General features: G+C 40.5%; 1 protein-coding gene across 1 annotated transcript in view; it reads left to right on the top strand.

Moving 5' to 3' along the window:
- KDM3A (lysine demethylase 3A) overlaps positions 1-13179 on the top strand; it is a 29755-nt gene that overhangs the window by 15115 nt on the left and 1461 nt on the right. Inside the window, exons 11-24 of the mRNA XM_035323609.1 lie at positions 1096-1310; positions 4558-4710; positions 4826-4921; positions 5264-5391; positions 6881-7067; positions 7474-7643; positions 8450-8686; positions 8943-9114; positions 9574-9664; positions 10267-10397; positions 10851-10970; positions 11049-11188; positions 12630-12806; positions 12893-13027. Of these exons, the coding sequence (XP_035179500.1) occupies positions 1096-1310; positions 4558-4710; positions 4826-4921; positions 5264-5391; positions 6881-7067; positions 7474-7643; positions 8450-8686; positions 8943-9114; positions 9574-9664; positions 10267-10397; positions 10851-10970; positions 11049-11188; positions 12630-12806; positions 12893-13027 (2152 nt within the window). The remainder of the gene's footprint in view (positions 1-1095; positions 1311-4557; positions 4711-4825; positions 4922-5263; positions 5392-6880; positions 7068-7473; positions 7644-8449; positions 8687-8942; positions 9115-9573; positions 9665-10266; positions 10398-10850; positions 10971-11048; positions 11189-12629; positions 12807-12892; positions 13028-13179) is intronic.

The following is a 13179-nucleotide window of genomic DNA, read 5'->3' on the forward strand; positions in this document are numbered from 1 at the left end:
TTGAAGAGAGAGAACTTGAAAGCGGAAAAGTTACAGGCATTTTATTGATGAGAAAATGTTCTTTTTCATTTTGTTTGTTTCTTGAGGTTTCTTTCTCTCTTCTCATTCAACACCCAAAAAAGCAGGGCGTGTAGCTAAAGGCTTAAAAACGTGAAGAGGCCTTAATAATCTGTGATTTATCCTCAGGTAGAGATTGTAGTAAATCTTGGGATTATTGTTACACACGTTTGAGCGTTTCAGCTAATGTCACAACAGGCCATGCTAATTCATCTTCTCAGAGTAAAAAATTTAGACTTGGACTGCAGCTGAATCCTTCAGTTTAGAAGTCAAAGTGAACAGGACAATCCCTGTTCATTGAATGTGAAATCTGCAAAGTCTGAAAACTGCTGTTCTTTGTAAAATCAAGTACCAGCATGTTTTCTAGCCGCTCGCAGTGATACAGTGAGTAGGTGTTGTCATCAGAAGTCAACTTCCCTCTATAGCACTTAATAAAAAGCTTCCTGAAAACTTAAGCATAACTCTAGATTGCTTTTTTTATTTAATAACCTACTAACAGTTACAGATCTCGTTCTTTCTGCCTGTCAGAATCACTCGAGAATAAGTCTTCAAACTTCACTGTAGAAAAGAGTTGGGTTCTTTGAAACCTTTTGGCAGCTACTTCAAAACCAGTGGTTATTTAAGTACGTAGTATTTTTAAGTAACGCTTGTGTTCTAATTTCTGAGTTGTACCTGGTTCTAGATGAATCTCTTACTGTTGCTTCCTCTGGGTGTGATCCTTAAAGCAAACAGAATTTTAAGATGATGTTAACCTGATAATTTTGGGGTGATTAAACAAAGTCTTTAGGAAACCTGCCTTACTACAGAAACCGTTCTGAGTCTCCTTCTCCTTTTCTTTAAACGGGCAGTATATTAAACATGCCTAGCACTTATGATGAGTATGTTTAGTCATGTCTTTCGCAATCATTAAGTGTTAAACTCCTTCACATATGGTCTACACATTTACAGTATAGACATTGACTCACTGGAACGAACGTGAAGTAATGAACTATTTGAAGTAATGGGTTTTTCTCCTTCCCCCTACCCCTCTTTCCACAGGCTGCAGTTTAATAAGCATGGGTTACTGCGTGAGGAAGGCTTCTTAACTCCGAACAAGTATGACCCTGAGGCTATTAGCTTGTGGCTGCCTTTATCAAAAAATGTTGTGGGTCTGGATCTGGACACAGCGAAGTATATCCTGGCCAACATCGGAGACCATTTCTGTCAGCTAGTAATATCTGAAAAGGAAGTTATGTCTACGATCGAACCGCACAGTAAGAGCCATTTGTGTTAAAATATCCGTATCTTAATAACTTTACGTGAAACTTCAAGTTTTTGACCAGTGTGAAAATGCATTGCAAGCATTTGGAAAGGCCATTTAAGACTTGAGTGGTGCCCTCTGTTCTAAGATCTAGCACGAACTAGTTTTATCAGCTCTTTGCCCGTGGTGGGGGGAAACCATAGTTCTACCCGTCTGTGTCAGAAATACTGTTTTCGTGTTACAGAGAAAGTGTAGTGCTGTTATGAAGTGTTTAAAAAAAAAAAAAAAGCTACAGCAGCAGGCAGCTGACAACAGTCTATTTTTAGCATGCAAGTAAAATAATGCTTTCCTGTTGACTGCACAGATTCTGGTAGGCTGCTCCTTTTTTGTTGTTTGTGCATTACGGAGCTAGCATTGCCTGTAAAGTCAGTAAGTAAAGCTTTCTCCTCCATCCAAAAGCAGAGGACCCATTTCCAGTAGGTCTGTTTGAAGCAGCCGTGAATCCAGCCCTACTGAGGACAGACCAAAGATGTTATTGGTGGGGCAACTGCTTTTAGAGCTCCATCGGTGCGGACGGGGCTAACCTCACAGTGTATTATGGAGCTCTTCGGTCACGTCAGAATCCCTCCGTAGGACGTGTGAGCAAACAATCACTTGTCAGAGTAGAATGGCTCTTAAAACTATGTGTGTGTGTTGTTTGGTTTTAGTTATTGTTATAACTATAGGATGGAAGCAATACAGCTTAGAAAACTGTCCACCCCAATGTCTTCTGCATGCTGGGTGCTATAGGCATTAAGTAAACGTCACGTCACTTTACCACTCACTCCAGGGTATCGAATAGAAGAAAAACCTGAACAGTATTGAATACCTGCAAAAGGGGAAGGAAAGACTTGAAATATTGCATAAATGCTTGCTGTGGGGTCCTGCCCTGGGCTACTTGGAACCTGAAAACTGTTCTTCACTTGAACTGGAATGCTGTCAGGCCATTTTGTGTCGGTGTGTCAGTACGTAGGGTGACAGATACAGACCAGAATATCAGAACAGATTTGGAAGGATAAAACTGGGGGGGAATTCATGAAACAAAGGGTGTATGTGTATATCTTTAGTAGCAGGTAACGCATCTGTTAGCATGCATACAACTAATACACTCTGCTTAAAAAAAAGGGCAAAAACCAAGAAAATAAACATGTCAGCATGTCAGTTCTGGAGTTGATTTCAAAGGAGCAAAATATTTTGATTTCCTCTTTGCTTGTTTATAGCCCTGGCTGGTGTGCTTAAGGGAATTCAATTTCATGAAAATGGAGGAGATTTTTAATGCCCTGCATAGGAAGGAAATAGCTTAGTGTCTAGATTTTCACTGTTCAAAGACAAGTGTATGATTGCTCATTCAGTTGGCATCAGAAGAAGTTGCCACCCTGATTGGAAGCTATGGTAAACTTTTCTTGGCAGCGTTCAGTTGAAGTGATAGCTTTTCATAAATTCTGGCTCTGACAAACTGACCCCTTCCAAAATGTAGAGGTCTTTTTGGTCAGGTACTACTTTGGAGGGATCCTTTTTTTGGAATATTTTTGTAATCTGTGGTATATCTTAGTGGATAGAGAGAAGGGTTGGCTCTGAGCTCCTGCTTTTAAGGCATGGATAGAACTGTTTGTCCTCTGTATTCTGCCAGGTGCTGCAGAATTTGCTGCTGATTGCAGGTAATCAGTCTGAAATGTTAAAAAGAACTGCTGTTCACTGGTGGAAAAGATTCTTGAAAATAGGCTTCTGGACCCAGGCATGAGGCAGCTTGAGTAAGAGTGACTATGAGGAAAGAATTTGGGGTCATGTAGCGATAGAGAGGATAGGGCAAAGAAGCCCTTCAGGCAGGGGTGGTAGGTAGAGCCTCAAGACAGACAATTGTGAGGGAGAAAATGATCTGGGAGAGTTTCCTTAAAGAGTTCCTTCAGTAGGAAAAGCACACGTGCGTTTATTGCTGTGTAGTGAAGGACTGACTAGTGCAGAAAGCAGCTTGGTTAGGTCACAGAGCTCTTTGGCAACCTAGTGCAAAAAGGAGGCCTGCAGAGAGAGAAGGCAGAGTCAGGTGACAGGGAGGAAACGAAAGAATGGGAGGAGTGTAAATCAACAAAATCGGGAAACTGGAATGTCAAATTATATAGAAAATAGCAAACAAAAATCTCCTTCCCGTGTTTGGGGAATTGAAGGATTGGCAGAGAAAATGGTAAATGTAACTCGTTTTTAAGAGGTGAAAAAGAAACTGGTGACAGGCCTCTGGTTCATAGACAGATTTTTGCAGCAAGTGGGCCAACAACTTTTACCTCCCACTAAGAGCAAATTGTGCCAAACTATTCTACTTTAATTCCACACATAGTTAATGAGTAATATGCAGAGGAAAAGGAACGGGTGTCTTAAATCCTGGCATGTTTGTGTTCTTTGTTTTTTTTGTGAAGCATACTTTAGGTGGTGTTCTCTCATAGCTTGCTTGTAACATAAATGTGGTGGAAAAGTTTCAGAAGTTACAAATGTGGAGGAGGTAGGAGGCAGAAGCTGTCTCGTGTCTAGTCTAGTTTTCTAGCTGTCTGCATGATGAAATGTAGTACAGGCGTAAATCATCTGTGCATAATGCAGCCCTGGGAGGGCCTGCCGTGTTTTGGAAGCCACTTGTCATCATATGGGACTTTTTGTGGGAACTGGTGAAGTGACTCGGAGTGAGAAAAGATTAATTATTTTGGGTATGTAATAAACCTAAACAAAACAGACAATTGCACAAATAACTGAGCAGGTAGCTGTTCTGAGAAGGCCTGAGACACCTATAACATGTAGAAAACTTATTAAAAGTGAGAGAACAGCATGTCCTCCGTACTACAGAGCAGAGGACAAATCCAAGCTGACTGTGGCAAGCTAGACATTAAGCCTAGCTTGGTAGTAGCAGCCTAGGTTTCCTTTTTTTTTAGGGCAGCTGTGGAATTTCCCATTAGGAGAGTGTCAACAGTTTGCATGTTAACACGAGCAAAAGCATGTCAGGAGTAACAGGTGTAGCTGGGTGCTGCAAAGGGAAAATCAAAATGATGTGTATTGCTTGGGCTGTTCTGGGCGTGTTTTTTTCTGAATCTGTGACTACAAAGGATTTGTTTTGGAATTGCAATAGAGAACGAGACTGAGGCTTTCTTGTAGCAGCAAAGTATTTTAATGTTGCTATATCTAGCATTCAAATGTTGGTGTTGTTTAAACTAACACTTTGCCCAACCTGTCCATGACCACAGAACAAGTAGCCTGGAAGCGTGCAGTCCGTGGAGTTCGAGAAATGTGTGATGTGTGCGACACCACAATCTTCAACCTTCACTGGGTCTGCTCCAAGTGTGGCTTTGGCGTGTGTGTCGATTGTTACAGGATGAAGAAAAAAAGCTTACATGAAGGTGAGAATGCATATCACTAGCTTTCATGAAGAAGAGGTGGGTAAGAAAAGCTGTAGCTTTCTGGAGGAGGGTGAAAGGCATACTAATAAAACTACCTAATGGTTCTGTTTTACAGATGATGACTCAGACACTTTCTCCTGGTTTAAATGTGTGAAGGGGCAGGTACATGAGCCAGAGAATCTAATGCCTACACAAATAATTCCTGGAAAAGGTATTTAAAATACTTGATTGGGAGGGGAAAAGAAAGTTGTTGGCTTCTGCCTTTGTATGTTTTTGATACTGTAGTAAGCAACTTTTTTTGACACACAAAGCTAGTTAAAGCTTGGTATCTATTGCCAAAAGGTTTCCCTTCATAATCTGGAACAGCCTGTGTACTTAGTACTATTCCGTTATCTTTGACCTTTCCACGTGAAGTTTTGTGACTTCTTTGTAAAGATGAAGTGTGTTCCCGTCCTATTGTCTAACTGCATGGTATATGCAACTTGAAAAATGTTACTGAATGCTGAATGTTCTAATTAAATCTGAGCTTCATTAATTACTCTTTTTCCTTCAGCGCTCTATGATGTTGGTGATATTGTTCACTCTGTAAGAACAAAATGGGGAATAAAGGCAAATTGTCCCTGTGCAAATAAGCAATTCAAGGCACTATCCAAGCCAACCCTAAAGGAGGATTCGAAACAGGTACTGCTACCGTTTCTTGTCTGTTTTCCTGAAATAATCCCTAGGTTTGCCTCAATCTACCTGTACCTGAAGTCAGACTTGGTACAGATGTGCCAGTCCTGACCGCTGCTGCTAACCTCACCACGTAGGTTTTTGTTCAATGGCTTTGAACTAAAAGAGGGTAGGTTTAGATTTAGCTATGAGGAAATTCTGTACTCGGAAGGTGGTGAGGCACCGAACAGGCTGCCCAGAGAAGCTGTGCATGCCCCATCCTTGGAAATATTCAAGGCCAGGCTGGATGGGGCTTTGGGAAACCCAGTGTTTTCCAAAATATGTGCAAATGAATTACTTAATTTTGCAAAGAGTTGCAAGACAACAGTGTCCTTGAAATTTCGTAACTCCAATTTTCTGTATGCTTATGTATAAATTTGAGAATAAATATGGTATCCTGAGTCCGAGAAGGAGGCTGAACTCTATTTTGGTGTTGGTAGTTAATCCCCAGGAGAGGTGAGGAACATTATGAAGTGTTAAAAGCGAGGAAGTTGGTTATGTAGTTAAAAAGCTAGCGTATGACTGACCTAGCTTCAGTCTTCTGTTTCTCAAGATTTCCTGTGTGACCCTGAACAAACAGCAGCATTGAAGTTTCTCTTTATTACCCTTTCTGTAAAATGAGGCAAATACTTGTTTTACATTGTTGTACAGGTTGTGTGGGGATAAGCTTATTACAGTTTGAGGCATTTTATATTATGTCATACCCGGAATTCTTAGCAACTATCAGCAGTCACTAAGAGATGAAATAAATGTACCAATAAGCAGATGCAGGTGTGAAATAATTTCTTGATTGGACATCTTTGAGTAGAGGAGAGGAATTCAGCCAGTCACGCAGAGATCCCGGGCTAAAGCAGTAGTTGTGGTTCACCTGGCGGTGTTGAAGTTCCAAACAAATAGATAACTCAGCCACCTAGGAAATATGCAGTGGGTCTTGTGCTTGTGTTCTGCTGGTCAGGGCAGAGCTGCACTCATTCATAAATTGCTGTGTTTTAGACCTGGGAGGTAAGTGGATTTTCGCTGCTTTCTTAAGAAAAAACTCAGAAGCTCTACATACATGTTTCTACGTAGTGAAGTAGACCTCCAGCTTAGCCCTGGTCTGAACATCAGCTTTTACTGGCATTGGGAGAGAGCAGCTATTAAAATTGTGTCTGGTTCCCAAAGCAATCCCAGAAAATGCATCTGGGAAACTCAGTTATCTTAATTTATCTTGAGGAGTGACGGATTCCATCTGTTCTTGAAGCCGGGAGGTCAATTTCTCCTGGATCTTCAGCTCTCACCCATACTAAGATGGGATGCTGACCTCTTGTGGAGATCAAATTACTTAATGGAGGGCCAAACCCTTTTATTTTGTTTACATATTTATTGCAAAACAACAAAACAGGACTTGTCATTGCTTGGTTTACCCCTTTTTGAGTAGTGTTTTTATTTAATCAAGTTCTCACTTTGTTTTTTGTTTCAGAACTTGGTACCTGGAGAGAGGACCAGCCTTCAGCATACCAGCTTAGTCCTGAGCCCACAGGTCACTACACATGATCCTCCTGTAAAATCAGCGGTTGGAAGTAAACAATCTGCTTCAGTGAACACTTCTCCTTCGTTAAGTTGGCTATCGAATCTAACGAGTGGAAACGTGAATAAAGAAAACAAAGGTATGTGCAGAACTGGTAAAAAGTAAACTCTTTCTGACTGTTTGTTAGGAAAATACAGGTAAGGTGCAGTAATGTGTTGTGTTGAGAATGATAGAGTCTGCCTGCTGGATTGAAAACTGGATTAACATCCCAATGATGCTTGCGTTTTCCAAAATCAGTTTGAGAAGGTGTTTATTTTCAAAAAATCATTTAAAAATTCTGAGATCTTTTAAGGAAGTCTGGCAAAATAAATAACTCATCAGAGTGTATTGAGAGATGATGCGTGTATACATGTACGTACATATATGTATATGTGAGCATCTAATCTCCTTAGATCTCTTCTCCTTAAAAAAAATTAAAGCATGTATTTGTGGTTCAGAGGATTCATCCTTGCTTCGTTTTCAGATGTTTCTTTTCTTCATTGCAGAAAAACTCCTCGTACCCGTCTCAAAGAACGAAAATAAACCTCTTCAGACACTCCCTAGTTTAGCCAAGCCTACTGCAGCCCTGCAGACATTCAACAGTGCAATATTAACACCTGTAAGCAACAACAACACAGGCTTCTTGCGGAATCTCCTGAATTCTTCTGGAGCAAAGGTATACAATTTTTTTTTCTTTAGTGGCTTGAGTTGATACCAGGCTTAGGTTACTGTTCTAAGCCTGTGGTCAACTATCATAGATGTCTGTCACAGTAGGTAATTTTGTTCTTAATTTGGGAAAAAGGACTTCATTCAGTGTCTGCTGCACTGCTCCAGTTAGTTAATGGTGCTATCGGGAAGTCTTGCTTGATGAGGGTTAGGAGCCAAGTGACAAAGCTGACAGATTTACTCAAGATAATGTCTGGCAGCCGCCTTAATTGGCATGTGCACTAGGTAGGCTCAAAGAGAACCATCAAGGAACTTAGAGGAGGTGGAGCTAAAAACCTTTTGTGGTGGGTAACTGTCTTCCTTGTACTTGGCTTGCAGACTAGTTTGTTTCAGATACTCCTGGGCTTTATTTGCTTTTACAGATGCAACTTCAAAGTGGTAGGGTAAAATACTGGCCTTGAGGGTTCCTTGATGAAACTGCATTTTTGTTCTTTGATATGAAGAAAGCCCTGTTCCATGCTGAACTTCATTGGTTTCTGCATTGTTGCTGAAATCAGGGTAGAACTACATCTGCCAGAACGCTGTAGTCAGTATCAGAAGTGACACTGGCATTTAATGATGGTGAATTTCTAGACAACAGAACTTGTGCAAGCATTTCTTTTGCTGTGTGATTGTGAGCTGGAGTGAAAAATCTTTGAAGTGGCAAATGTTATCAATTCATCAGCATTAAATATGTCATCTTTAAAGTCTGCGGTACAAAGAAAAGACAACAGAGAAGTACACCAACTTTTTTTGCTCTTTTTTTCCCTAAATCAGACAGACAATGGACTCAAGAGTACACCCAAAATCCTTGATGACATTTTTGCTTCCCTGGTGCAAAACAGAACCATTACAGACTTGCCTAAGAAACCTCAAGGATTGACTATAAAGCCTACAATAATGGGCTTTGATACGCCTCACTACTGGCTGTGCGATAACCGCTTGCTATGTCTTCAAGATCCCAACAATGAAAGTAATTGGAATGTCTTCAGGGAGTGCTGGAAGCAGGGACAGGTATTTGAGATATGCTCCTTTAGCCATTAAGTCATATCCTTTGCACTTTTATGTGAAAGGCAGGTTAAAACTTACTGCAGTGATAAACAACACCAAAACTTTATAAAATGGAATACCTGAACGTTGATCCATACTTTTATCTAAGGATCTAAATCTTTATATTTGTTCGGTATGTTTTATGGATTACCCCATTTTGGTTGGAATGAGTGGTTTTGGTGTTTGATAATCCTTCAGGATATTTTTTTCTTCTTTATAGCCTGTAATGGTGTCAGGAGTACATCACAAATTAAATGCAGACCTCTGGAGACCAGAGTCCTTTAGGAAGGAATTTGGCCAACAGGAAGTAGATCTGGTTAACTGCAGGACCAATGAAATCATCACTGGCGCTACTGTAGGGGATTTCTGGGATGGATTTGAAGATATTTCAAGTAAGTGTGACTTTTTTTTTGCTTGTTTATTATGATTTTTTGGTTGTTTTAGGTAAAATATTCAGCAGCAGTAATCTTGCCCTAAAAACTTGACATCCTTTAGCAGCCTCAAGCAGAATAAAAGACTCTCCAGGCTTTTTCCTCGTGGACACTGTCTGCAATACATTCTTGCCATGTATGCTTGCAGGATCGTGGACTAGATAGAAATTTTGCCAGCCCCACTGAGGACTCTCTCTGAGAGGGATGTTTTGGCTGCCTTTAGTCTTTTGGGGAAGCATTCTGAAAAAGTTTAGGGTCTTCCTAGTGAGTAGGTTCACTTCGCTTTTTGCTCAGCACAGTGGAAACAAAATCATGTCTAAGGTTAATATTCATAAGGGAACTGTGTTTTGCTGCAGTTGATTCTTTACATTTTGAGTTGCACAAGCTACTGAAAACTAAGACTTTAATATTTGATCATAGGTCGTCTGAGAACAGAAGAAGGAGAGCCTATGGTATTGAAGCTTAAAGACTGGCCTCCAGGAGAAGACTTCAGAGACATGATGCCTTCTCGGTATGAATTCACAAAGAATCTGTTCATTTATGTGGTATACCCCCAAAATAATAGAATGTAGAAATCCTGTTACATTTTTGACACCTGCTTCAGCTTTGAAAAGCGGTTGGTCGCATGTGAACCGTTTTGTTTCTCGGAGATGTCTGCTAACAGCTAGAAATGCAAATTGCCAAACAAGTTCTATGATTAATGTTTAAGTAGCTAATTGTATATATTGCTAAGTAAAATGAGTGCCTAAAATTGGTTACGATTGCTCAAACCTGTGAAACTTCAAAATGAAGGCTTTTAGAAAATCTAAAGTTAGTTGAAGGGCTTTTTTGTGAAACCCGTCTCAAGTATTCTGACTTACTCTATCTGGCATTTTTTGAGATAATTGCACAAGGAAATAACATTGCAGTTACAATATGCAGTAAAAAAATTGTACACCTGTTGTATTCCTCCTGTCTTACCTGGTAAATTCCATTTCCCGGTGTACCATTGTCCACGACCACTGGAGGAAGGAGTACGGTTTCTTGACTGAAGAAAGTTTTTGTTGCTGTTGTTTTTTAGTCTGCCTCTTTTTTTATCATTTCCCAACACTAAATCGTGCTGTATTCCCTTAGGTTTGATGATTTGATGAAAAATATTCCATTGCCAGAATACACTAGGAGAGGTGGCAAGCTCAACCTTGCCTCTCGCCTTCCCAACTACTTCGTACGACCAGATTTGGGCCCCAAGATGTACAATGCGTACGGTAAGGAAATTTTCCCACTATAGGGCATGCTGCACACACACTTGAATCAAAGCTTGCTATAAATTAGAAGAATCCTTCTAGCAGTAGATCATGCGATGAATTAATTCATCGGAAAACTTAATTTTGGCTCATTTTTAACTGATGTCAAGAGAATTGTGGTGATATAAAATGTTTTTTGTCTGGGTAATCTCAAGCCAGTGACAGGCTGTTGCCATTTACTTCCAACTTGCTCCACATGTGTAAATATACCTCAGTTCCTTACAGCTGGCCACATGTATTTGTTGTTCTGTTGCTTCTGGCACACTCCTTTTTGTGTTGTATCATTTAGCTTTTAACCTCTTCCTGAGCAGTTCTTTCCACGGCTGGCTCTTCTGCTGTCACTCAAAAACAAACAAAAAAGTGGCCTAAGATATCTTTTTCTCTTGCTTACATAGTCGATACTCTTCTTTTCAGGCTTAATAACACCAGAAGATAGAAAATATGGCACGACAAATCTCCATTTAGATGTGTCTGATGCAGCTAACGTTATGGTTTATGTGGGTATCCCCAAAGGGCAGGCTGATCAAGAAGAAGGTAAAGTCCTTTTGTTCTGGAGGGGATTGTTTCTGTGGCATAGCTTTTAGTGTAACTGCTTGTGTTTGCTCTTAACAGAAGTGCTTAAAACCATACAAGATGGTGATTCTGATGAACTGACAATTAAGCGTTTTACTGAAAGCCGAGAAAAACCTGGAGCTCTGTGGCACATTTATGCTGCTAAAGATACAGAGAAGATCCGGGAATTCCTTAAAAAGGTGGGCCATTATATCTGAAACTGTTTTGCTGTCTGTGTAGACTAACAAATACATCCTTGGACTTTTTTTTAAACCACTTTCCTATCCCATTTATTCTAGAAACCAGAAACAAATGTACTTGGGTTGTATCAAAGACAAAAATTCTTCAGTGACATGGATCTTGTAGGGTCTGAGGAGAGTAATGAGATGAAGTTTGAAGCTACCCTGGACCTAGATACGCTGCTTTAGTCCACGCTTTTTATAGCACAAGCAATGAATGAACGTAGCAGTGTTAGATTTCAGCAAAAAAAATAAAATAAAAAAAAAACAATTTAACTTGAAACTAGACCTGTCTTAAAAACATGCATACGAGATGCTCTTAGGAAATGGCAGAGTAATGTGTGCTTTATAGTTCTCCCTTGTTCTTTCACTTCTCTTATGTTTTTCCCATACCTTCCTTTATGAGGTTTGGGTGGAGGGGAGAAGTACAAGGTTCTTCAGATGGTTTTCATGGGAGAGAAAAGGTTTACTGGAGGAAAGAAATGTGATACTACATCCAAAAGAGCATGTTTCGGTATTGAATTTGTCACAAGTGGTCCAGAGTTCTTGGTCATCTTAATTCTGGAGCTTCTTTGGCACACTAAAAGCAAAAACTTTAAGATAACTGGGATGGTCTGAGCAACTGTTGGCTTTTGTCAGCCTGACTATTGTCTTGGTCAAAAGCTTGAAGCTACAGCAGTTTGATTTGTTCTTTGTTACTGCTATACATGATACACTTGATACTGAACTTGATAAGCAGTGGTGGTTTGTTTTGATGTCTGTATCCCACACCCACTTCTCAGTCTACTCGCCTGAAGGTGTGAGGCTTTCAGCAGCTCACCTTGGGGTAGAACCAAGCCGTTCATCTCCTCACAAATGAGTTTTCAGGCTGCAGTCCAATTTTCTCCCCACATCCTCCTAACCCTCAGGTTTCTCTAATGAAGTCCTTGTGCTTCCCAGCATGGTGTCTTCTGAAAATTGGGTTAGCGTCCTCTGTTTTGGTCACTGAGCACACTAGTGCTGGCCTCGGGGCAGGCACCTGCTGAATTTGATGATGTTTTTTCCAGTGACAGGCTATAGTAGCATAAGAAGATTGATTTCATGTGACAGTGGTTCCTGTTGTGAACATGAGTCACTTAACCCTTCTGTTTCTTCTTCCTTCCTGTAAATTGGAATTATCACAGATAATGACTTGCATTTATTACCCACCTTTGCAATATGTCTGCGAAGCAAGTGGAAATGCAAAATGATCGAGCCTTCAGAAACCAAGGACTGAGTAAGGGTTGCATACAACTCTTGTACCTGGCCACGTGGTGCAAGTCACTCCGTCTGGCACACATGCATATGTAAAATACCACACGCACATCTTGATTATCCAGTGGGACTGGTATATTATAATAAGTTTCTTTTCCTCACTTTTCAGGTTGCTGAAGAACAAGGTCAAGAAAATCCTGTCGATCACGATCCTATTCATGATCAAAGTTGGTACTTGGACAGATCTCTAAGAAAACGCCTTCACCAGGAGTATGGAGTTCAAGGCTGGGCTATTGTACAGTTTCTAGGAGATGTAGTTTTCATTCCAGCAGGAGCTCCACACCAGGCAAGGACCAGTGACACTATTTACGGTCTGACTGCTTGGGCATGTGCCTTCTGTACATGTGGCTAATGCTTGTTTGTTCTCTCTAGGTTCATAACTTGTACAGTTGTATTAAAGTTGCGGAAGACTTTGTATCCCCAGAGCACGTCAAGCATTGCTTCTGGCTCACTCAGGAATTTAGATATCTGTCACATACACATACAAACCACGAAGATAAATTGCAGGTAAGTTACCAGTGCTCAAGGAAGAGCCCTGTCCCCTTTCTCCCTTAAAAAAATAAAAATATCCTCACCAAACCCATGCAGTAATGATTTAGCCATCTATGGAATGTTTCACGTTTGGATCAGCTTTAATGCATTTGACCTCAAAAAGGACT

The sequence above is a fragment of the Oxyura jamaicensis genome, chromosome 4, assembly GCF_011077185.1.
Source record: "Oxyura jamaicensis isolate SHBP4307 breed ruddy duck chromosome 4, BPBGC_Ojam_1.0, whole genome shotgun sequence".
Lineage (NCBI taxonomy): Eukaryota > Metazoa > Chordata > Aves > Anseriformes > Anatidae > Oxyura > Oxyura jamaicensis.